The sequence below is a fragment of the Camelus ferus genome, chromosome 4, assembly GCF_009834535.1.
Source record: "Camelus ferus isolate YT-003-E chromosome 4, BCGSAC_Cfer_1.0, whole genome shotgun sequence".
Lineage (NCBI taxonomy): Eukaryota > Metazoa > Chordata > Mammalia > Artiodactyla > Camelidae > Camelus > Camelus ferus.
Genome location: NC_045699.1, coordinates 46,059,961 through 46,085,366, shown reverse-complemented (window position 1 = coordinate 46,085,366; position 25,406 = coordinate 46,059,961). Strand labels below are relative to the sequence as shown.

The following is a 25,406-nucleotide window of genomic DNA, read 5'->3' as shown; positions in this document are numbered from 1 at the left end:
GAGGAGGAAACGGGCGATGACAGGTTGAGACTTGAAAAAGGAAATCAGTTTTCTACAAGCAGACAAGAGAAAGAAGGATATTCCAGGCCAAGAGACCCCCATGAGCAAAAACAGGAAAACAGCCTGGAATGTCCAGGCAAATCCCAGAAGCCTGGGATATAGAGGGGCCCACAAGTCAGAGTGGGAGAGCAGAAGCCTGAGGGCAGGCCATTCATGAGGTTGGCCAGAGAGCTTGGATTTTGTCTTACGGGCTGTGGGAAATTGTCAGAGCTTTAAGCAAGGAAGCACTGCGAGATTAGAATGTTGAGAAAGTTGTCTGGCTATTGGGTAGAGAACAAATTAGGAGAAGGTAAGGCTGTGGCCCAGCTGTGGTCCATCAGGAGGTGGTCAGGAGAGAATGATGGCTGAGCGAGAGCTGTGGCAGTGGGAAGGGAGACAAATAGGGGTGGCTCGGGATGTGCGGGAGGAGTCAGAGCTGCCTTGTGCAACTGGCTGACTGCATGGTCAGGCCAGTCACTGATATGAGGGAACCCAGGATGAGGAGTCCATAGGACATGCAGGCATCTGTTGCCCCCTGTAGACTCTTAAGTTCCAAGAGGATAGGGGCCATGTGTGTTGGCTTACCACGGTGTCTCCCATGCCTGCCACAGTCCCTGACATGTATAGTAGATGCTCAATATACACCTGTCCAATTAATCAATAAAATAGGGTGTTTGGGTATGGACTGGGGCTTGTCACACAAGGTCATGGTGAAACCCTGGGCAGGGCTGAGATCTCTTGCGAAAAGTATATAGAAAGAGAAGAATGGTGGGCATGGTTTTATGTGACTCGATACCTCCGCAACAGGCTGAAGGCCTCTTTCATGAGCTCGTGCACACCTCACCTGTGGTCATCATGAGAGAGAGGCTTGCCCTGGTCACCCATAGCTTCTGCTGTTCTCATTGTTCTGATTGAGGGCAGCTCTGTGAGGCTCCCAATCCACCTGCAGTGAGCTGCCCAGCCTCTATGGCCCAGCTGATCCCAGGCCTTCTCTGTGTGAGCCACAATCTCCTGGCCGTAAATTAACAAATCTCTGGCCTAGAGGTGGGAGACCCAGGTTTTGGGACCAGCTCTACCACCACCTGCGTAGAAGACTCCAGAGCCTTAGTTTCTCCATCTGTGGAAGGGGCCTGATCACTCCTGCCCTGCCTCCCCAGTGGAGGACCCGGCAATGTAATGGATGTGAGAGTCGGCATTTGGACCATCTAGTGCTGGGAGACTAATGGGCGATGTCAACCATACCCTATGTGGGCTGCCTGGAGGGTGCACTGTAGTTGTTGTAGTGTGTGGATGGCTTTTCAGGTCCCAATCATATCCATGATTTCAGTGCCTCCCTCTAACAGGAGGGATTCTCCCCATTCCACAAGGTCAGCTAGGACGTTGAGATGCCACACGGGAACACAGTGATGCTACCAGAGCCCCAGCCGGGTCAGAATTTCAAAGCCCTCTCCCTCTCTCTTAGCATCTCCAAGTTCCTTTATCCAGTGAGCAGATTTTGAGCACCTGCTGTGTGTCAGGAACTGTGCTGGACACTTTACTTTCCTTACCTCATTTCACCCTCATAACCACCTTAGGAAATGAGGGTTATCATCACCATAGTACAGATGACAAAACTGAGGCCCAGAAAGGCTAAGGAACCTCTGAGTGGGGAGATCAGAGCCTGAGTATCTTCTGTGGCAAAGAAGCAGGTGGTGTTTCAGAGGTGGGCACCCATCCGCAGTGACAGTTTCTTTTCCCCTGGGAAGGAGAGAGTTGCCAAGCCTCCCATGACCTCCCTGCGTCCCACACCCAGTGCCACCATGCAGGCACAGGGCCTTGCCAACTAACCCTTGTGCTTCTCAGGCCGCCACCAAGCAAGCGATGCTGTACTGGCTGCAGCAGCTGCAGATGAAGCGCTGGGAGTTCCACAACAGCCCACCTGCACCTCCCGCCACCCCTGACGCTGCCCTGGCTGGGAATGGGCCCGCCCTGCGCCTCGAGCTAGGTACCCAATGGGCTTGCCTCCTGCTTGCACACCCAGGGCTCTTGGTGACCAAGCCTTTACTCTCCTGTTGGGAGTGAGTCGGGGGAACCATCTGCTAAAGAAGCAGAGCCAGGGATGTGACTCAGGATCAGTTAGGGCAACAGTACAGCATCGAGGGCAAGAATATGGGCTCTGAGGCCAAGCTGCCTAGATTCAATTCCAAATCCTGTGTGGCCTTGGGCAAGTTGCTTAACCCTTCTGAGCTTCAGTTTCCTTTCCTGTAAACTATGCCTGCTTCTTAGGGTTATTATGAGGATTAAATGAATCCATACACCTTACATGGTTGGAACAATGCCGGCCTATTGTCAGAGCTTAAATGTCAGCTACTATTGTGATGATGACAGCTGTGGGAAGAGCTCAAGAAATGAAACTCACAGAGCTGCTACAAGGAAGGTTAATGAGAAAATACAGTTATTGTTGTCGCTTATTAGGTAAATGCTTTTGTGCTGTGGGTTGGGTAAATCAATGATTTTATCATCAATGGCCCCATAAGGCAGAATCTTTACCCCCATGTGGCCCACAAATGAAGTTTCCTGATCCCAAATCCTAAAACATCTCAGCATGGAGGAGTCTAGGAGCTCATACCCTCCCACCCACGCTGCAGCCAGGGTTATGATTGGCAGGTTTTAGAATTGGGACAGACAACCCAGAGAGCTGCCCCTGTGACAGTGTGGAGAGTGAGGTCCCAGCACAGAGCTGCAGTGTTTCTAACACACCGCAGCCTCAGTTGACAGGGAAACAGTGGGCGAGAGCAGGACCTGTGGCCGGGCGCTGCCTAGACCCCAGTACCTGGATGCTTTGCAGACTGAGCTCATCTGCCCTTAGCCTTCTCCTCCCCACTTTTCCTTCCCTCAGTAAATGGCCTTCATTTACCCAGTTGCCCCAGCAACTGGGAGCCCTCTTGCTCCTTCCTAGATCTCTGATAGTCAGTCCATTCAGTCCCCTGGGCTGGCGATGTCTGCCCTCTGGCCTGCACCTCAGACCCAGGCCCTCCTCACCTCTGTTGCCTTGGGTCAGGCCTCAACTGTTAGCTGGAAACCACAGCAGCCTCCTCTCTGATGTCCCCGTGTCCCAGCCTACCACCTCAGACCCATCCCCTTCACTACAGCCAAGTGTGCTTCCTCAAATGAAAACCTGAGCTCCCCACCCCACCCCAGCTTCCATAGCCACCCACCATGTCCCAGACCCAGTCCCAGCTTTTTAGCACCAAACTCAGGCCTCATCCTTCCTCGTCTCCCCTCTGCCCGCTCCCCCGGCGCGCACTTGCAGCAGCACCAGAGGCATGTCTGCTCGCTCCTCTCTGCCTGGTGAGCTCTGGCTTAGTCTCTGTGGCCGAGCTCCACTGTCACCTCCTCCTCTGCCACCGCCTCTCGGAAGCCTTCCCGGACTGTGCCCCCTGGACTTGTATGAGCCCTCAACACTTTTTGCGGATGGTTCCAACAAGGCCTGTCACGTTTTGTTGTAATTAGAGCATCCTTGTCAGTCTCTGCCCTCTGGCCCTGAAGGGCAAGGGTTGTGTCTTTGTCACCTGTGTCTCCCCTACCTGCTGCCCTGCCAGGCACAGTCGATATTTGCTGAGTGAATGTGTGAGTGAATACATCGAATTTTATCGTTAAATGAGGAAAGGAAAGAAAAGCCCTCAGTGTAATGGCAGGCACAGTGTGAGAGCTCAGTACGTGGGAGCTGGCCTGTAAAATTGTCACTGTGTGTATACCTGCACGCTGTCACTGTCATGATAAGTGCCTCTTTTTAGGGTCTATAATAATCATCCATAATTGTTTCAGAGAACTTGCTGGGGCTTTTATGCTTGTAAGGACTTTCTTTGAGGAAGGGTTTGTTTGCTTTTGCTTCTGCACCTCTGCTCACCCTCCACTCCCATCTGCCGGAGACTCAGCACCCCAGCTGTGCGGGAAACTGCAAACTGAGTTTACATGGTTGCCGGATCAGCTTCAGACTAGAAGCAACAAAAAGCCCTCCACCTGACAATTCCCGAGCATCCAGAATTGAAATCGGTAGAACTGGGTAATCAGAAGAATGGCTTCAGTTCAGCACACTCGGTCAGCCTCTTCTGGGCCAGCCTGTGCTGTGAGCATCAGGGGAGGGGAGCGATTGCCATAATGACCAGGCTCCAGCCTCCTGACAGGGGCACTTGGGGAGGAGACGCAGGAAGCAGGGATGTGGGCTTCTCCTGAAACCTCTCTTGTCCCACAGCCTGCCTTCACCCTCCTGGACCCAGGGCTCCTGTATAACCTTCCCTAGTCTACCCAGAAAGAAATTTCTAGAGTCTTGAGCAAACTGGCAGACCCAGGATTAGACTGGAGGCTGCCCCACCTCTCCAGTCTCCACCCTTCCTGGGAGGAAGCAGGGGCCTGCTCCCAGGGCAGCGAAAACCAACAGACTCTCATCTGACCTTGAGTCACAGACACATCAGCTTGTAAAAGTGTCTTACCACAGTCCTTGAGCAATATAGGCATGTTCTCTATAGCTTTTACACCTTTATTTTATACTTTACCTAAACACTGGTCTCCACAAGAGCTGAAAAGGATGGAGGGGAAGTCAACAAATTTATAATAATGTTAGCATGTTGCCGAAGTAGGACACAGTTTACAAAGGACTTTTTTAAATGTATGTCATAAAAATATGCATACCACTTACTGACTCTGTTCTCACAGTTTATATGCATTGTTTTCTCAGCCTCACAGCAATCTCAAGTAGTTAGTGTTATTCCCATTTTTCAGAAGAGGCTCAGAGAGGTTAAGAGGCCTGTCCAGGGTCACACAGGAAGAAAATGGCAGCACTGAAATTTGAACCCTAGTCTGCAGACTCATTCCACCACCACCACCCCACTCCCCTTCAGCTTTGGAGGCAACTGGTCATGTGTCCAGGGCCCTTTGGGGAAACAGTGGCCCACTGGTCCAGGCACTTTTTGTTGGGTGATGATTTCTTCCTACTGGTGATGGGGCAACCTCTACAGCTCAGGCAAAAGAATTACAGGTTAATCCCGCTGAAAATTCTTCTTGTGGTCACCTCACTGAGAGTGTTTCTCTAGCCTGGAGAGGGGCCCAGAGGCCTTAGGCCAGAGCCTTGGGTCATCAGTTCTGTTTCCTACGGTGGCATCTGTCTGGAACCGAACCCACAATATCTCTGAAGTGTGCCTGTATTTTATGTTTTTACACCCACACCTTTTTTCAGATGTAGTGCAAAAATAAATACGCTCTACCCCTATGTTTTCACCCTCTCAGTAAGAGGGCTCCAAATGAGAGGTGTTGTCTGCTGCCCTGTTGTCCTCAGGGGCCGCGTGGTCAAGATGGTACCATCCCATAAGTGGCCTGAGTTCTCTCCCACTTTTTGTAATACTCAAAATTGACTTCTAAATATTTCACCTCCCTCTCTTATACCTCTGATAGTGTGTCCTTTGCTTCAAAACCTCCCTTAACATTAAACGTTTTGAAGCACTTGCTGTATGAGAATCATTGTTTAAACACTTGGAAAATGTAGAAAACTGGAAGAAAAAGTAGTCATAATCCTATCACCCAGAGACAGCCAGTGTTAACATTATGTCATGAGCTCCTATCTGCCTTTTACTTAAAACATATTTCGGATCATATAATAATATAAAGCATCTTACTTTGCTTTTTGGCACTCAGTAGAGTGATCTGAAATTTTCCCTGTTGTAAAATCTTTTTATAAACAGCTACTTTTGGTAAAGATATATTATTTTTCTGTTTTTAAAAGTAATTCATGTTTACTGTAGAATATGTAGGGGGAAAACCATAAATTATAATGAGCATATCCTGCCTATTTCTAATCCCATCATGTAGTTTTGACCACTGTTAAGATTGCAGAGTGTATTTCTTTGAGATTTTTTTTCTGTACAGTTGAGACCATACTACAATCCCAATTTGTTATATGGTTTTTTCCATATTATATCTCATCCCCATACTTAAGCATTCTTCATTAGCATTGTTTTAATGGTTGAGTAATATTCCATTGTGTGAAAAGCATCATGATATATTTAACCTTTCCCTAGATCTTTACGCTAGTTCCAGTTTGAGGCTAAACAGTACCAGGATGAACCTCTTGGCCCATTAAAGCTTTGTCTGCATTTAGGGCAACTTCTTTAGGATGGATTCTCAGATGTAGAAATATCCGCAATTCTGCAAACTTTTAAGGGGGTTTCCAGGAAGGCTGTCTCAGCAAAATGCATCATTTTACTGGTTGCAGCACATTTGGAGAAAAGCCTGCCTCTTTGGTGTTAACCTGGAAGGAAGGCTTGCCCGTACAGCTCACAGACTCCTGCCTGCTCCCAGGCAGACCTGAGCCCGTAGCACCCACCTGTCTAGTCTTTGCAAGTGCAGTGACCCAGTGGGTGACTTCCCTTTCCTTTGTTCCCCAGAGCAAGAGGAGGCGGAGCTGGAGGAGTTCCTGTGTCCTGTGAAAACGCCCCCTGGACTTGTGGGCCTAGCAGCTGCCTCCCAGCCAGTCCCTACCATGCCCTTGGCTCTTCAGAATATTTCCCTCAAGCACCTGGGAACTGAGATACAGTAAGTGCCCGTGGAGCTGAGGGGCTGGCCAAGCTGCAAGCAGCCCCTTCTTTGGCGCTTACAGTGATCAGGCGTGATTCCCTTGCAGGGAGTTGGGCCTGGGTAGAGGGTTAGGAGCTTTATTTTCAATTCATCACATCATGACTTTAAAATATTACATTTGTTGTTCTGATTTTTGAAGTACTGCATGTTCTTTGTAGGAGATTAGGAACACCTAGAAAGGTATGCATTTACAGTTACCATAGTCCTATCACCCGGACAGGCATTCTTAGCATGTGCTATATCTCTTTCCCCGAATTTTCTATATTCATATATGCATAATTGAGATCATATCAACATAATGGGATGATGACTTCACTAAATGTCTACATATGTCAAACATCAAATTATTCACTTTTAATGTGTAATTTATTGTATATTGATCACATCTCAGTTTCTTTTTCATTTAATACTGTATGATATATACGATTTCCCACTGGCAGGCTTTGTTTTAAATAGTTTATAAAAAGTTAGCAGTGCCTGGATTTGTATCCTGGCCCCACCATTTATGGGCAGTGCTGCCCTTGGCAAGTTGTTTGATTTCTCTGTGCTTCACTTAAATTGTCAATAAATGTAAGCACAACAGTGCTTGGCTTACAAGATGTGTGTGTGTGTGTGTGTGGTAAATGGGTTAATGCATGTAAACTGCTTTATAGCTGCTTGGGGATCAGTAAACACTGCAATATTGTCTGTTGCTATTATTGTTGCTCTAATTGAAGGAATGGAAGCTTTTGGAATTCAGACTATTCTCAATCCTGATCCTGTTTGGGTGCTCACTTTCTGTGTAGACTTCAGACAAACTGGGACCCCTTAGAGGCAGAATAGATTGTTAACTGGACTTGGATTAGAGACCCCTGGCTCTGTGTGAACCAGGCATAGCGTTTCCCTCTGTTGGCTTCAGCGTTTGAATTTGCTTGGGTAACTAGCAGAGTAGTGATGCTCTTCCCAGGAGAGAAGCAGGTTTCAGGGAAAATATGATGAGTGTCCTTTAGGGCCTACTGGCTGGAGGTGGAACTACCCCACAGTGGGTGGAACAGCCTGGAACACAGGAGAGAGAGCTGAGCTGGAGAGAGAGAGACTTGGGGGGTATGGGGTGTGGTTGAGCCCCCAGTGTGAACAGACAAGGTGGATGCCCTGTAGGGGATCTTCCCTCAGGCAGAGCTGGAGGGACCTCAGTGCATGGGGAGCCTGCTGTGGCAGAAGGGACCTGAGAAGTCCAGCCACCCAGCCAGTGTGTGTCTAGGATGGTCTCCCTAAGATTAAGCCAGGTTTCTGCATAATGATCACCACAAACAGCAGAAGTGGAACAGAGAACATGCAGAGATCAAGAAGGAAGGAAGTTCCTGAGGATCAGTCAGTTACTTGTAATAACCCACAGAAATGCGAGGCAGTGTTGCAAGTGCCCTGGCTGCTGACAGCCCCCATAAGGCCAGGGTTGCCCTTGTCTCCTGCACCCACTGGACAAGGGGAAGTGTGGGCAGCAGTGACGCTCACCCCACCCAGCCAGTGCCTCTGGCTATAGTGACGTGCCCCTGAGTTCTCACCAACTCATGTGGCTTATGGTGTGTGAAGGTCATGTGATGGGCTCAGCATGGTGCCCCTCATGGTCATCATTCATACTAATATGGCCACCACTCTTTTATTTTTAAATGGGTAATGTAAGAACTAGGAAAAATAAATGACTAGCCCAAGGAGTCAGGGCTCTTTATTCAAGGTCAGGTGTTGGGAGTCCTGACATCTACTTTCTTCTGTGTTCTTAATTTAATTGATTAATTTTACCTTCCATCAGTCGGCTGTACTTTCCGTTAAAGTATAGTTTCATTATTTTCCTATTCTGGACCCAGCTATACCAAAAAACTGGATTTTGCTTTAAAAGTAAGTTTAAGATTGAATGATAGTTCTTTGAAAAGGTGAACGAAATTGACAAACTTTTACCTTGAAAGACCAGAAAAAACAGATTCAAATGACCAAAGTCAGGAACAAAAGAAGGGACATTACTACCAACCTTACAGAAATAAAAAGGTTTATAAGGGAATACCATGAACACACACAAACAAAAACCTAGGACCAGATAAATTCACTGGTGAGTTCTACCAAACATTTACAGAAGAATTAATACCAATTCTTTACAAACTCCAGCCCTCCCCCTGCAAAAAGAGCAGGGAACACTTCCCAACTTACTCAATTAGGCCAATATTGTTCTGAAACCAAAACCACATAAAGAGAACGTTTTGAACACCCAGAGCCTTCACCTGTACTCCTTGTATCAATTTTGCCAGCAGGCTTTTTTTTTTAATTCACCTTTTCACAAAGGACATGGACCTTCAGGAATCCCAGCTTTATGTAAGAATTTCAGTTTTAACTCCATATTTTGTATGGGTCCAAAACCTTGTTTTCTTTCCTCCTTTGCAACCAAGGCTCTAGGTTTCTGGTATCAACAGTTTATTTCTGATCACAGGGAAAAGAAAAAGTAACTATGTGTGGTGAGGGATGTTAACTAGACTTACTGTGGTGACCCTTTTGCAATACATTCATGCATTGAATCAGTATGTTGTACACTGGAAACTAATATCACGTTATACATCAATTACATTTCAATTAAAAAAAAAAAACCAGTTGATCCTTGGACAAACTCACGTCCTAGCCAACTTTCAAAATGATAATTCTGCAAACAAACACTTCAGAATTCAGCGTCATATAATAATACACATTTATTTCCGGCACATCCGGGTTTAACCGATACAAGCTGGGTTCCCCTGGTCCTGGCTCCAAGCCATTGGGAAAATCTAGGTCTACACATATTTCTCACTTTCCATGGACAAGCCGCTGAGGCATGTTCTTCAAGAGGGCAAGCCCTACATGCAAGCACATTTTAAACCTGTGTTTAACATTATATCTACCAACAACCCTTCAGCCAAAGCCAGTCACATGGCCATGCCTGAAGTCAAGAGGAGGAGGGGGAAGTAGTCTCCTGTGGAGGTGGAGGGGAAGGCGTGAATATTTGCCCAGCAGTAATTTAGTCTCCACATTCATCTTCCTCTTTACTTCCCACTTGAATTTCACCTCGTTTTTTGTGTTTGATCCCTTCCTTTTTCTGGGAATTCAGCTAAATATTTTAAAAATACGTTTTGCATTTATCTATCATCTAGGTGTTTGTGGAGCAAGGGTTTTTTAGAGTAGTTTGCCCACCATATTGCCAGATGTTTGCATGGACCGTAGGGACCATGGAGCAAAGCCAGGGCTCCATCACAGTCTGCAGACCTTGGTATCCTCTTGTTGTTTGACCATGCTATTGCTGCCCTTTAAGTAAGTGACCTCCTCGTGCAGTCGTTTTCAAACTTTTGACCATGACCACAGTAAGAAAAACATTTTATTTTGTGGCTCAGTCCACATATATATAATTCACAAAATTTTAACCCTTCCTGAGTGGGGTGCATTCTGGTATCTTCTGTTCCAATTTTTAAAAACTAGTCATGATGCGAAACTGATTTTTCAGTCTACCAGTGGGTCACAACCTGCTGTTTGAAAAACTCTGACTTCCTGGACTCTTTTGTCATTTTTTTCTTTCTTGTTATTAATTTAAGAATATGTCTACTTTTATCCTTTTACTAAGGGTGTATAAACTCAGTCAGACTGCCTTTTCATCTGTCTCATTATGAATCTCTCCATGGTCTGCGGTGCCAGGCCAGCCTTTGGTGCTACCTGGCTCCTTCCTGCAGAGCAAACATCTGTTGAGCCTGCACTGCGTACCAGCAGGCATGCTGATAGGTGGGTGCCCAGCTCTTGAAGAGAAGATGCCATTACTCAGCCTAGACAAGTACTTGGTCAAAGGGTGGCCCATTCCTGAAGTGCAGTAAGCTCCTTGGGGCCTGTGAGGTGATCAGTGGAGGCTACAGAGAGAACAGATTTGAGCAGGGAAAGAAAGCAAGGGGAGATGGAGGCCAGGAGAGGTTTGGAACTTTTCTCAGCAGAAATAGGGAGCCACTGATGGTTTTTGAGCCAGGTAGTTATAAGACTGGATGAAGGTTTCAGGAAGTTAGTTTGGCAAGTCCATCCAACATTCATTCAACACATATGTAGTAAGTGCCCTCTATGCTTCAGGCACTGTTCTAGGCATTCAGAGGTTTTCAGTGAACAAAACAGACAAACATCCCCGCTCTCATGGAGCTTATGCTCCAGCAGTGGGGTTGGAGGCAGAGGAGTCAAGCTTATATTGTTTACAAGGAATATTGTGTATGGAAGGTGATATGTACAATGAGAAAATGAAAAGGAGAGGGTGAGGGTGACAGGAGTGGCTCAGGTGGGATGCATCGGACTGATCGGGCCGTGACTAGGGATGAGGATGCGGCCCAAGCACCAGCAGCGCCAGTGGGGAGGGCATTGAGCAGGATGGCAGGGCTGTCAGCCTCAGGATCCTCCGTTTTCCTTTCAGAAACACGATGCATAACATCCGGAGCAACAAGCAGACCCAAGGAACAGGCCACGCTCCCCCAGGAGAAGATTCCCCACTGAGCGAGGAACCCCAGAGGGAGGAGCAGCCCTCATCCCCTGACCCCGGAACCCCAGGTGAGCCTCTGCCCAGGTCCGAGCTGCCTTCAGAGACTGAGTGTGTGCCCTCTCTCCTCCCCGAAAACCAGCATTCATGCTTTTGTGTGTCAAAGGTGGAACTCTCCAGGTCACTCCTCCTCTCCTCCTGGGCTTCCATGGGTCTAGTAGCAATGATTCTTTTTTGGGGGGTGATAACAATACATAACTTAAAACTTACCACTTTAACCAATATTAGGTGTGTAGTTCAGTGGCATTAAGTACATCCACAATTGTGTGCAACCATCACCACCATCCATTTTCAGAAGTCTTTTCATCCTCCCAAACTGAAACACCAAGCAGTGATTCTGGAAGTAATAATGAAAATCTCTCTCACTTTTACTTTCTTACTTTTTTTTTGTTAATTTATAAGGAAAGGATATAAAAATGCTTTTCTGGGATAATTAAAATCAGATCTGACTGAAGAGGCAGAACAGACAACCTCATGGCGTTCATCCCAGTTATGATGTGGCACTTTATTATTTCTTTCACGAAATGTGGGTGACCCACAACATCAGGGGGTTTGACGTCTCTGAAATTGGCATTGATGCCCTTAGAACATATTTTAACTTAGAAACAGCTGGGAGAAAACGGGCTAATGTAGTACAGAGGGGTCTTAGGGCAGAGAGGCCCCCGGTGCTGGGTAGAGGTGACTCTAGAAAAAGCACCCCTTTGGAGCAGTGCCTGGAGAGGCCCCACAGATCACAATCAACAGTGCAAGAGAAAGTCAGTACTATATCAAATCAATAAAAATAATACAACTAGCACTTGTATATAGTGGCACTTTTTGCTAGAGCAACTCTAAGTTTTTTTTTTTTTTTTTTTTGGTAACAGTTTCTTTAAGATGTAATTCACATACCATGCAGTTCACTCCTTTGAAGCATACAGTTCAGCGGCTTTCAGTATATTCTGTACAACCATCCCTGTAATCAATTTTCAAACATTTTTATTACCCGCAAAAGAAACCCTGTACCCCTCAGCCCTCAATCCCAATCTCCACCCCCTTCTAACTACAGGCAACCACTAAATCTACCTGCTGCCTCTATAGATTTGCCTATTGTGGACATTTCATGTAAATGGAATCTACAGTATGTGGTCCTTTGTGATTGGTGCCTCTCACTCAGCACAACCTTTTCAAGTTTTGTCCACTAAGTGCTTTACCAGCATTAACCTGTTTAATCCTTACAACCTGAGCAGTACATACTGCTGTTCTCGTCATTTAATAAATGAGGGAACTGGGGACGGACGTGTGGGGTGACTCGCTCACAGCTGCACAGTGAGTAACAGAATACAATTCAGGCCAAGCAGTCCAGTCCCATACTGCTAACCTGAAGCCTCGTTTTCTAAGTCAGTGACTTTTCAAACTACATCTTTATTGCCATGAAACTTTGTGCCCATAAACAAAATCTGAAACACAAAGCAGATAAAAGCCGAGTGGAGGCAGGAGTGGGAGTCGGGCTCCCCCTAAGCTCCTCCGGGCCCACCCTCTTCCCTGCCCAGTCAGCACTTGAGGTGCTCCCACGAAATCCCGGGGCACTGATTGGAAACCACTGTCGTAGGCCTCGTTTTCCCCAACTGCAAGTTGAGCAGGGTGATCTTACGCTGCCTGCCCTCAGGGCTGGTGGATGGTAGTGTTATTAGAGGGCAGCAGGGCTTCAGGGAGCCTCCCAGCTCTCTTAGACCCTATGGCAGGAAAGAGAAAGCAGCATCGCATTCCTCTGAGCTCTGCAGGCTGCTTTGTACCTGCTCAACCGGATTTCTTTTAAGTTTGGAACAAGACCTGATCTTGTGCTCAACAAGGCCAAGGAGTTTCTGATTTTTGTCACCTACGAGAGTAGTTCTTTATCTGTTCAAGACTATTTGGTTGGTCCTTGGCCTGGTCCTCAGAAGAAAGTTGCTAAGTGATTCAGCTCATCCTGCAAGCCCTGCCTGTCCCCTCCCCTAGAATCTCATACCACATCCTTATTCTTAACATCTTAGTCCCAAATGATTGGGTATAACTTACTAAAATGTATATCAGGGGGAACATAAATGAGTATTTTGGGTTAGGAAATTTAGATAATATCAAGAAAAAAATCCTACAGTGTACCAAAGGTGGGCAGCAGATGTGGCTCTGAGCTTCTCAGCAGCTAAGGCAAAGAGGGAAATGCATGTGTTTAGATTATTTCCAGCTCCATGAGATTAAACATGTATTTTCTTGGAAGAGGCAAAGATTTTTCTGGCACTGAGGACTGGGGAGAATTTCTCCTGTTGGAGCCTCATAATGAACATGATGTGTATGATCTGTGTGATCAAAATTCTCAAGGTCCCTTGACCATATAGTCGGGCCATTACATGTCCCTGGATGCAGGCTGATGGCAGAGCCCTAAAGCTGGGGGCAGGGCAGGACAAGGCAGTCTGAGTGAGTGATTCTCGGATATTGGCTTTGATTTAAGGATAAAATTTAGCACTGGTCAGCAAACACTGTCTGTAAAGAGCCAGATAAACAGAGGCATTGTAGGCCATATGGTCTCTGTTGCACGTACTCAACTCTGCCCTTGTGGAGTGAAAGAAGTACAGACATTGCACAACAAATGGTATGACTGTGTTCCAGTAAAACTTTATTTACAAAAGCAGGCTACCGGCAGATTTGGCCTGGGCTGTTGTTTGCTGTCTCAGGCTCTGGGGGAAATAAAAGGATACGGCCTTGAGATGTTCAGCTGTGGGAAATATGTCTCCTAATTTAGCATGAAGTAAGAATCAGTGAGAGTTTTCTCACTGGGGCGATAATGCAGAGTATAGGTATTTTGTGCTCCTATCGAAGGACAGATCCATGTGCTCTGAAAATCACCCAGAGGGTAGAGGTGGGAGCCTGAAATAAGAAAAAAGACACCCTGCCTGGGCCTGTGCCCGAGGAGATGGCCACCTGGCAGACCCCAGCAGGGTATTACGAGATAGGCCATGTAGGTTGGGATCCAAGTTTAGAGGATGGGCTGAATGATCTGGCCAGCACAAGGTAAACCATGTTTACACAGTGCAGTGGTTCTCAAAGTATGATCTCTGGACAAGCTGTATCAGCATCACCTAGGAATGTTTAAAAATGCGAATTCTCAAGCCCCGCCCTAGGCCTATGGCATGGAAAGCTCTGGGAGCAGAGTCCCCAGTCTGCATTTTACTAAGCCTTCTAGGTGCTTCTGTAGCAAGCCCAAGTTTGAGAACTACTGAGGCTGCCGATCATAACCTCTGTGTTTTTCCTCTTGAGCAGGGAAGGACTCAGCAGATTCTCTGAAGCCTCCCAAGTCCTTTCTGAGCACCAATCTCATTCAAAAAGCCAAACTCCAGAGCAGTACCTTCCCACTGTTCACCGAAGGGCTCATACGGAACCGAACCGCCCAGGAGAAAGTATTGGCCTTGGAGCAGCAGGTTCTGATGCTCACCAAGGAGCTAAAGGCTCAAAAGGTAAGCTCTGGCCCCAGAGAAGCCCCAGGCTTCAATGGACCCCTCTGGGCCTGGAGCCTTTGGACAAGTTAGACATGATACTTTGGCCAATCTGTGGTCCTTGACAGTCAAACTGCAGGTGGCTAGAAATGCTGTGCTGTTGATCAGTCAGGGATGTGCTGTCACTCAAGCTAGGTGACAGAAGGCCACCAAGAGCAAGGTCTCTTGATCCTCTCCTGAAGGACTGTGCATGGTCTGAACCCCTACCCAAAGAGGGACAGTGTTTGGAGAAGTCTGATCTGGGTACAGGGTCCTGGGAGGGGCCACCAAAGGAACTGGGGGATCTTTGACCTGGCAGCTGGTAATGGGGTGCAGATCTCTGACAGTCTGTCACAGGACAGAGAAAGCAGGCAGGTCTGTGTGGCCCTGGGGCTGAGCAAGGCCCAACAGGGGACAGTGACAGGGAGGAAGATTTAAGCTAGAGAATAGAGAGGTTAATTATACTGGTTAAGAAAAGAACGAGCTTGGGGGGGTTGGGTACAGCTCAGTAGTAGAATGAGTGCTTAGCATGCATGAGGTCCTGGGTTCAATCCCCAGTACCGCCATTAAAAAATAATAATGATAAAAATAAATTAATAAAAGAAAAGAACAAGCTACATGATTATTGTAGAAAACAGATCATATACATACACAGGGATTAGAATCATTCAGAAATCCTATAACCCAGAGAGTAAATTGTGGTCACATCCAGGAGTGACCTCATGAAGTAGTAAGGGTCATGTGACAGGGAGGCAGTGGGGTTGAGGCACTGGACAATAGGCTCTTTTTTGTTTTCATTTTTCAGTTTTGTTAGGTAGAATTGCTACAATTTGACTGCACATATACAATATATTGTATGTAAACACATATACACAATATACTGCCCATATATTTTTCATTTACATATACATACTGTTCATTGTTTCTAAGAACGTAGCTTTTTAACTTACATAGTTATCAAAGGAATAAAGCCAACCACAAAATAAGAATTAATTCAAAAAGATACTTACACCCTACAATTAACAGCAACATTATTTATAATTGCCAAGATATGGAAGTATCCTAAGTGCACATCAATAGATGAATGGATAAAAAAGATGCAGCATATATAAGTAATGGAATACAACTCACCCATAAGAAAGAAGGGTATTTTGCCATTTATGGCCCTTCATTCACTTTTTTTTTTCACTTCAAAAACCAGAATTTTATAACTGGCATAAACATTCCCATTACATCAAGAACAAGAAAATACCTAGAAATAAACTTAACCAAGGAGGTTACCTACACTCAGAAAACTATAGAACACTGATGAAGGAAATTGAAGGTGATGCAAGGAAATGGAAAGATACCTTGTGCTTCTGGATTGGAAGAATCAACATCATCAAAATGGCCTTACTACCCAAAGCAATCTACAGATCCAGTGCAGTCCCTGTCAAAATGCTCACGACATTCTCCACAGAACTAGAACAAGCAATTCCAAAATTTATATGGAACCATGAAAGACCCCGAGCTACCAAAGCAATCTTTTGTAGATTTTTTTTCTCTCTTTCTTCTTTTTGTTCTCTTTTCTTACGATTTAATGACTAGAGAAGTTCCTGTAACATTTGTTGTAAAGCTGGTTTTGTGGTGCTGAATTTTTACTTTTGTTTATCTGTGAAGCTTTTGATTTCTCCATCAAGTCTGAACAGAGGGAATAGGCTCTGTTTAGCATAATAAAAGTCATTAAGCTTTCACAGTTGTTACCCAAATCCTGAGGGTGGTGCCAGTAGGGCTCCAGTGATGGGCCCCACTGAGCACCCAGGCTCCTCCCCCTCTGAGGGGAAGGACCAAACTTTCTTGCTTGAGCCTTGGTGCTGTGAGCCTCTTTCTGCTTTGTTTTTGCTCTTGCTCTTGGGGAGGTGGGGAGTGTCCTGTATTTACTGCTAAAAATTCTCCCCCTTGTACATTTCTTCTCTTCCTTTATGCTCTGTTTTTGGAGAAAATGTTCTCCCTATCTAGTTTTGCTCCTTCTTTGCCTTTCTTGCCCCTAAACAGTTAATACGGGAACCAGCAGACACTTCATTCCTGGCAGGTCAGGGTGACTGTTAATGAAGCAGCTGGTGATCAGAGTTCTCCAAGGAGGAAGCTCATTCGTTCATATGTTCTCAATTCATTTGTTCATTCAGCAAGTCTTTAGTGAGGACCTGTTACGTGTAAGCTGGGTTCTAGGTGCTGGAAAACAAACAGTGAAGAAAGACACAAGTCCTGCCCTTGCAGGACTTCCATTTCATGGCAGAGACAGGCATTCAGCAAACCAACACCGATATATCCTTACAGCATGTAGGTCTACTCTGCTGCCACTAGCAACCCAGTGTCATCCTTTCCTCCGGTCACCTCCAGTCCTGTCGAGAGGCTGCTGGCCGCTCCTGAGAGCTGAGGGCATTAAGCTGAGCTGTAGCGGCTTCCTGATCCCTGGACCAGTACAGCTCAAGTCCCAAACCCGACCCGGACTGGAAAAAAACGTCTAGAATGAAAACACCACCTCTCCTTTCCGTGCGTCTTCCCCTTCTTTCCAGGAAACGTGGGCAGCCTCCCGTGACTCAGCCTTTCCTTCCAAGGACTTGGGAGTTGTCAGTGACGTGGATAATCCCCGGGAGACCTAGATTTCATCCGGGTTTGTCCCCGATGGCTGTGCAGCCCTGGAGGACTCTCCTTTCTTCAATAAATGAGGCAAACTCATGGAGATTAGCAAGGGCTGCCCAGGCCATTGACAACTCCCCTACAGCAGAGTGAAATGTTAGGAGGAAGTTGTCCGAGCACTAAAGAATCTAGACTTTGACTAGTTCACTTTCCAGCAGACCTCAGCCCTGTCCTGGGACAGATAGTCGGGAGGAGGGCAAGTCTTGGGGTTTAACTTTTGACTCACAGCATGAGTGGATTTGCATGCTCTCCGACCCGTCTCCCAAATGCACTTTAGTCTAGTGGGCCATTCAGAGCACAGGCCTTTAAATAAGATATGCAGGCCCCAATTCTGGCTCTTAACCTCTCTGAGCCTCGGTTCCCTCCTCCTTAGATGGAGCTGTAATCATGTTTACTGGAGAGGCCTGTGTCCAGATTCATAAAGCCCAGTGCCTGGCACGCAGCAAGTCCCCCAGACATGCAGGCTTTGGTTATGTTGGCGATGACCGTGGCTTTCACTGCCCTCCTCGCTGATTCCTGCCTGCCTTACCAGGAGTGAGGCACCCCCCCTCCGCCAGGGGCTTCTGGAGGTGTGCTTGTGTGGCACAGCAGCATGAGCTGAGGCCCCACCACCTTCATTCCACATTAGGAAGGGGAACCCAGCCCTACCAACTCAGGTTTCACCTTCAACCCAAATACCAAAACCAAAGAGGGGCAGGAGGAAAAGGGACTGACTCTTGCCCCACAGGTAAGACAGAGGAGCCGGCACGATCTTGGGGTACCCAGTGGGACCCCAGGCACTCAGAAATGCTGGTCAGAGAGCACCTCTCCATCTGAGACCCTCCAAGTCTAATTCCTCAGCTGGGGAAACAGTCCCCTGGACCTCCTGGGCCCATGTCTACAGGATGCCCTCCTGTGACTCTTCAGTGGGAAGACGCCACCTTTCTACCTCAGGCTGCAAGAGGACATGGGAACTGGGGGTCTTCTCCAGGCTCAGATAGCCAGACAGACCATGCCAATAGTTTGAATGATTTTTAAAAAGAGTTTGTATCTCAGGGTCTATTGGATTCTATGGAGGGCACAGAGGTACGTTGGGCCACGTCCCTGCCCTGGGGGACCTCACCCTCCAGTGGGAAAGAGAAGATATGAGCACAAGTAGCTGGGTATTAAGTGGCCCCAGCACTGTGCTGGCACCTTCCATGCTTTGTCACTAATCTTTACCACAGTTATCAGCTCCTTCTCCTGACGAACAAACTAAGGTTCTAAGAGGTTCTGATGCTCAGGGCCTCCCAGGCGCCAAGCCAGGGTTCACACTCTGGTCTGCCTGCCTCTAGAACTTCTTCCTTTTCACTGCACCATGCTCAAGGGGCTCAGAGAAGGTGGGTGACTTCCAGGGTCACACAGCTGGAAGAGCCAGGACTTGGGCCCTGGTCTCCTTCTCCAGGTCCAGGACCGCCTCCTCCCTAGTCTTATAGTATCGGACACAAGCACTGCAACTGCTCCTCGGAACAAGTGAACACACTCCCTGTGATTCCGATGCCGATTAAGCCATTATCCCTCCCAGGCCCCTGCAGCACGGGCCCCACGGGAGATCTGGACTCTAGGAGAGAGCGCCAGATGGCGGCCTGGCCTCTGACTCAGGCTTTCAGAGCTGACAGCATCGCACCCAGCCTGGAGGCTGTCTGCTCCGGCAGATGGAAGGCTGTTGTTAGTGGTGATGTTGGCCATCTGTTGGCTGCTGGGAATGGTGAACCCCTCCCAGGCGCTGCCTGGGGCCAATTTAGCTCAGGATTACTTGGTGAAAGCACGTCATTCACTTGGGAAGCTTCTGAGAAGCCAGAGACTTCAGAGACAGGCCCTGGGGCCTGAGGTCATAAAAGAGGGTCGAGATGGCCCCTGCTTCAGCTGGGGGAGGGACACTTGCCACACCTGCTCATCCTTTCAGTGACTCTCAGTAAAGTAAGGACCATTATCTCCATTTTACATCCGAGAAAGCTGAGGTTCAGTTTTGTTAAACACCTGCATTAGATAGACCCTCATGGATCTGGAATGGGAACCAAGGCCTCCGTAACTCGAAAGCCAGTGCCTCTTCACCTGCACCCAGCTGACCCCAGTCCCCTTAGGGGTCAGTGGCTGAAGTGCTGCGCTCCCAGTCCAGTGCTTTTGTCACAAACACTGTTGGGCGCCGTACCGCCTTGATTTTAGTGAGTGATGAAGGTATCAACTCTTTAATAAGATAAAGGATTGATTTTTTAAAATGATTTATTGGCTTTTAAAAACTTTAATAAAATGACAACTTATAACCAGTTATCAAAGTCTGAGATGGGCCAGGCAATGATTTGATTAAGAAATATTAAAAGTATCACTTGATCGGCTCTTCTATTTCTAAGACTTGGTCCTAAGGCATTGCTTATAATTGCAGGAATTGGAAATAACCCAGATGTCCATGCTGGGGTGGGTGGGATGAAGGGAACTGTGGTGCCTTCGTACGAGGCGTGCTCTTGAATTGTCGCAAACAAAGGTGTTGCTCGATACCGACTAACCTGGAGAGGCACCGTCATGTCATAAGGACAAAACCAGCTTCAGAACTGACATTCAAGCCTTCCTTTTTGTTTCTGTTATTTCTATTGATGCGTATGTGCGTTTTGGTGACTGGCTTATTTTTACCTAACAGAATGGCCTCAAGGTTCATCCATGTTGTAACATGTGATAGGATTTCCTTCCTTTTTTAAGACAGTAACATTCCATTCTGTGCCACATTCTGTTGATCCACTCACCATTAATAGACCCTTGGGTTGTTTCCAGCTCTCGGGTTTTGTGAATAATGCTGCTACGAACATGGATTATTTCCACTTCTAAAGAACTTGAAAGAAGCATTTCGGTGCAAAATCCATTAACTACACATCCCGGAGAAGCGAAGGATCTTAGGATTGGAGTTGAGAGCCCTCTGTTCTTGCTGCAGTTTTCCCTGTCATGGGGATCACCAAGTCCCTTTGGTCCCCTCCTGTCTCCTTTCTTGAACTTCAGTCTCCCTGTGTGACAGTGAGGTGACTGGACCAGGTGGTCTCCCAGGGCCTTTCAGCCTCCAGGTGGTTTTCTGAATCCACGATCCACTCCCACTCCTCACCTCACACTTCCTGCTCTAGCTCCATCACTCTCCCGAATTCCTTTCCCCCTGCCTCATTTTGGTGCAGGGATCCTGGGGTGGGAGGACAGACTCCTAGGCTGGTGTCTTTGTCTTGGATTTGGAAAGCTAGATGTGGGAAGCGGAGAGACAGCGTTCTGATGTCATGAAATGGGCCTCAGGATTGACTCTAAGTTGGGGGAAAGATACCCACTGGATTCTGAGGCTAGGGCAAGTCTGAACAGTGGCACGTGTTGGTTATTTCACCAGGCAGTTACCCAAGGTAATCTCCAAACTTCAGCTGACCTAGAAAACGGTCTAGGCGTCTCGATTATCCTGGAACCACAGGAATGTTAATCTCTCTCAGCACAGCCCTGGGAAGCTGACTGCTTCATTCCAGACATTCTGGTTTGGTTTGCAACCACTGACCCCACCCCACCTCCCTGCCACACCCCAGAACTCCCACAGCTCCGCACTAGTTCTTTCATTCCTTTGAGCCTTTGCTCACGCTGTTGGCTCAGCCTCAACTGGAGAGCCCTCCCAACGCTCAGCTCCCACCTGCTGCTGGACCGTCTCGGGCCCTCCTCATTCCTCAGGATCCGCTTAAACTGCTCTGCCTTTCTCTAGGATATGCTGGTCTTCCCCCGCCTCCAGCCCAGGCAGAAGTCACTGCTTGCTGCCCTGTGCCCCCACAAACACCCTTGCTTCGCTCTGCAGTAAATCATTCCATGACAGTGATTCACCTTTGCTTCCAGCAGCCTTTGTTTTCTTTGAGGGTGGGAACTGTGACCGGTCCTTCCCTGGGCCCCAGGGCCTGGCACTGAGTGATGCTTAATCAAGGTTGGATGGACAGATAGAAGAGAGAGAACCGGAGAAGGGACAGTTACTGGTATCAAGGTTTCAGGAGATGTGTGCTAATCTGGTCTTCTCATTAGCTTCTCAAATAAAGCCATAGATTTAGGGCAATTCTCCAAAATGGAATTGTTCTTAGCAAATATCCCTATCCAGCTGATCACTGATTTAAATACTTTGGCAGTGCACACAGTTAACATGCCTCCTGGAAACCATGTTTTTCAAATGAGACTGGCATGAAGCACAGCAGTGTGACCTGAAAGCCCTAACTTCCAGGTCTGAGGTTCACGTGTGATTGGCTGCTAGGCTGCGTGGCTTCTGCTGTTCTTCCTGGTCCTGACTGAATACACATCTCTGCTTGGGGGCAGGACAGGTCCCTGGGTGCTGGGGAGGGTGGAAGCTCGAAGACATGGGGAGTCAAACCTTGAATTTCCACGCAAATCAGGGGCTCCTGCCAAGGAATCAATCAAGATCTGTTTCTTCTGAACTGTCTCACGTTTCTTTGGACCAACCCTACAGGCATCGTTTGGTGAGCCGAAGACTGGGCATGGATGACTTGAATGAGGCCCTGAATGTGTGGCTTGGCGTGAGAATGGCCAACGTGTTTCCTCTCTAATGCCGCCTCAGCTCAATTAGTAGTGACTGCTCAGATGCCATGTTCAGAGGGGTTCTGAGGCCTCAACCAGGCTTAGCAGGAAGGAGTATTGAGATTAATTAGTGATGTCTGCCTCAGGAGTGACAGAGAAGAGCCAGGCCCATGTGCCATGCCGCTGACCACCCTGCTTTCATTATTGACTGAGTCCAGGCTGCTAGGAGTCCAGATGACTTGGGATTAAATTCCACTCTTCTGGGCCTCTGTACATCTCTGAAACAGACATGTATTGGTCAGGGTACAGGCCCAGCTACTGTAACATAGAAGCCTTAAAGTACCATGGCCTAAAACAAATTGGAAGTTCATTTCTCTCTGACACTGAAGAATCCAGAGGTAAGTACACAGTTCTGAGCTGGTGCGGCGACCGTGTCATCCTCAACATGCAGCTTCTGCTCGTGAGCCCAGCGTGGCTACCGAGGTCTTGCCATTTCCCAGCCAGAAGGAAGGGGAACTGGGCCAGGGGAGCATGTGTGCTGCAGTTTTAAAGGTATGATCCAGAAGCCGCCCACAGCATTTCTCAGATCCCATTTAGGCAGAATTGTCACTTGGCCATATCTGGCTATGAGCTTGTCTGGGAAATGTAGTCTTTCACTGGGGAACCATGTATTCAACTAAAACTCTTCTGAACAGAAAAAGAGAATATGCGTGCTGGAATTAGATGCCCCAAGGGGTGACGCCAGCCACCTCCCAGGGCTCCTAGGAGAACTGATGACAGCTTATGCCCCACTGCTGCTGGCCCCTAACAGCCCTTCCCCAAGTTCACAGGGTGCTTCGTTTTTCCCGCCCAGGAGCTGGTGAAGATCCTGCACAAGGCTCTGGAGGCTGCCCAGCAGGAGAAGAGGGTGTCCAGCATGTACCTGGCAGCTGCCGAGGACAAGGACCGGCTGGAGCTGGTGCGGCACAAAGTGCGGCAGATCGCAGAGCTGGGCAGGAGGGTGGAGGCCCTGGAGCAGGAGCGGGAGAGCCTGGTGCAGACGGCGAGCCTGCAGGAGCAGCAGGTGCAGGAGCTGCAGCAGCACGTGCAGCTGCTCATGGACAAGAACCAGGCCAAGCAGCAGGTCATCTGCAAGCTCTCTGAGAAGGTCACCCAGGACTTCATGCGGCCCCTGGCAACCCCAGATGCAGCCAACAGGGACTTTCTGAGCCAGCAGGAGAAGATGGAGCACCTGAAGGTAGGGACCCCTCCCTCCAGGCCCTGGGCCTTGGGGAGGGCATTGCTCTCGACCCTAAGGGTTTTCTAATAGAGCAGGGGTAGCCCTTAATGCTAGAAAATTCATAGTTGAAATAGATGTTGATGGAGATGTTGCTAGACTCTTCCTCACTTTCTTAACCAGAAGGCCCAAGGCAAATTGACCGCTTCATGATATCCTTGGCTGGAAGTGAAAGAATCTCTAAGTAATCAAATTAGAGATGAAAGACCCTGAGGTGGGGCCAGAACTCCCAAGTGCTCCGGGGCCTGGCCCGGTCAGCCTCCTTTAGTGCCCCAGCAACACTCTCGGGAGCCCAAGGTGCCGGGCGGCCCTCCTCGGCAGTCCTGCACACAAGTCGTGACCTTGGCTGGCTGTGACTTGCTTCTGATAGTCATCGCCACTTCTGCTTACAGGTTGTTTCCTGTGTGGCAGGCGCCACCCTAAGTGCTTTACTTGCGTCACGTCATTGAACCCCCGCACCAGCCCTGCGAGGCAGCTGCTCATGTGCCCCCCACTTGACAGAGGAGAACTCTGAGTCTGAGATGGGTGAAGTAACTTGCCCAGGGCGGTGTGCTGAGCAGGTCAGGGGACGGGAGTTGGGCTGTAGCTCACATCTCTCACTAGCCTGTCTGCTCTGCTGCCTGCTAGCTTCTTTGGCCCTTCTAGCCACCGCCGGCATCCCTGCCTCACCCTCGTCCAGGCTGCGGTTCTCACCTGGGAGAGGCCGCCCTATCCTGCAGGGACCAGTCGCAACAAAGCAGGCAGGAACTTTATTTTAGGTGTGATGCCGGCCACAGGCTGCAGCCTCCTCTCTGGAGGGTAGTGACAGGAACTGCCAGACCCCTGGAGGCCTGAGGCTGGGGATAGGTGCGCAGAGCCCCCACCGTCTCCACAGGCAGCCATATAGCCAGAGTCAGCCCAGCCCCCAGCCCTGGCACTCAGAGCCACACGTGTATACATCGTGTTACAACGGAATTCCCGTGCTGCTGAATCAAAGAACTGCTGTCGAAGGAGTGAGGGGGGAAAGAAAAAGAAATCCAGGAGCTCTTGAGAGAACAGTGGGCCATGTGGTACAGTGGCCACTCCGCAAGCTCTGAGGTCCGGCAACCTGTGTTTGAATCCTGGCTCTGCCTCCTCCTAGCTCTGTGATCTTGACCAAGTTATCTTACCTTTATATAGCCTGGCCTAACCAGTCCTACTCACAGAGCTGTTACAAGGGGAGGTGACATGAAACCCAGACTCCTTCCCTTTCTTTCAGCATGAAAAACCACGTGACCAGTCTGCAAACTTTCTCCCTTATTTAGTCGAAAATCAAAGATTCTTTAGAGTTCAAAATGAAAAAAAGACTTTCAACTGCAGATGCGGCTAGGCTGTTAGAAAGCTCTCAGTCCCTCACATAGCTGTGAAAGTCGCTTCCATCAGCTTGCTCTCCTGCCCTACTCTGCCCTGCTAAGTGTCTTCTTTCTGCATCGGTCCTGCTGGAATCCACTGTTGAAGACCCAGTAGAACAGCGTGGGGGTCAGAGAGATAGACTCACTGGTGCCTTCAGACTGCCTCAGAATTGACTGGAAGCACGGATGCACCAAGGACACTGAGTGAGCCCCTGAGTTTGCATTTTCAGGAGTTTAATTTATCAGTGAGCCCAGATATGAAGAAACTCTGGGTATGGTTCACATCAACCGTGCTTAACATTTACAGCTGATCCTTGGAGGTTGTTAGCGATCAATCCTTCAGCTGACACCGCAGGTGTTTTGTGCTAGAAAGAGTCGCATGTGCTAGAGTGAGTCCCTTATTTTTTAGCCTTTAGGTGTCTGAGCTAGAAAAAAAAATAGAAGACTCATCAAAATTCCATTGTCTTTATGTTTGGAACAGAGCGTGTTCACATTGCCTGTTTGCCCTTGTGGTTGAGGGCACCTCACTTTAGGGAAATGCCTCCTCATTGTTGAAACTGTCAGTGTGAGAATCATTGACCTCTTGAATATCAGAGCCAGAAAGACTCAGAGATCTAGCCTGCCTCTCATCTGCTGGCAGCGTCGGCCGAGCCTTGGAGAGGGGAAAGGACTGGGCCAGGGTCGCACAGCACAAGCAGCAGGATTGCAGCTAGACCCCGGGTCTCCCCACATCCAATCCACTGCCTTCCCCACTAGCACAAGGGCTAGTCCGTGCAGCATTTCCCGAAGAGGGTTCCCGGGCCCCTGGGCCCTGTGAAGGCAGGCAGGCAGACTCTTCGTCTTCCCTGTCCCCT

At 48.3% G+C, this 25,406-nt stretch overlaps 1 protein-coding gene across 3 annotated transcripts in view; it reads left to right on the top strand.

The window, feature by feature from the left end:
* The window catches only part of TBC1D2 (TBC1 domain family member 2), a 45,572-nt gene that overhangs the window by 2,163 nt on the left and 18,003 nt on the right, over positions 1-25,406 (top strand). Inside the window, exons 2-6 of one of the 3 annotated variants that reach the window (XM_032478053.1) lie at positions 1,882-2,023; positions 6,459-6,606; positions 11,078-11,211; positions 14,474-14,667; positions 22,760-23,143. In XM_032478053.1, the coding sequence (XP_032333944.1) occupies positions 1,882-2,023; positions 6,459-6,606; positions 11,078-11,211; positions 14,474-14,667; positions 22,760-23,143 (1,002 nt within the window). The remainder of the gene's footprint in view (positions 1-1,881; positions 2,024-6,458; positions 6,607-11,077; positions 11,212-14,473; positions 14,668-22,759; positions 23,144-25,406) is intronic. The other 2 variants (XM_032478054.1, XM_032478055.1) reach the window with 2 other exon arrangements.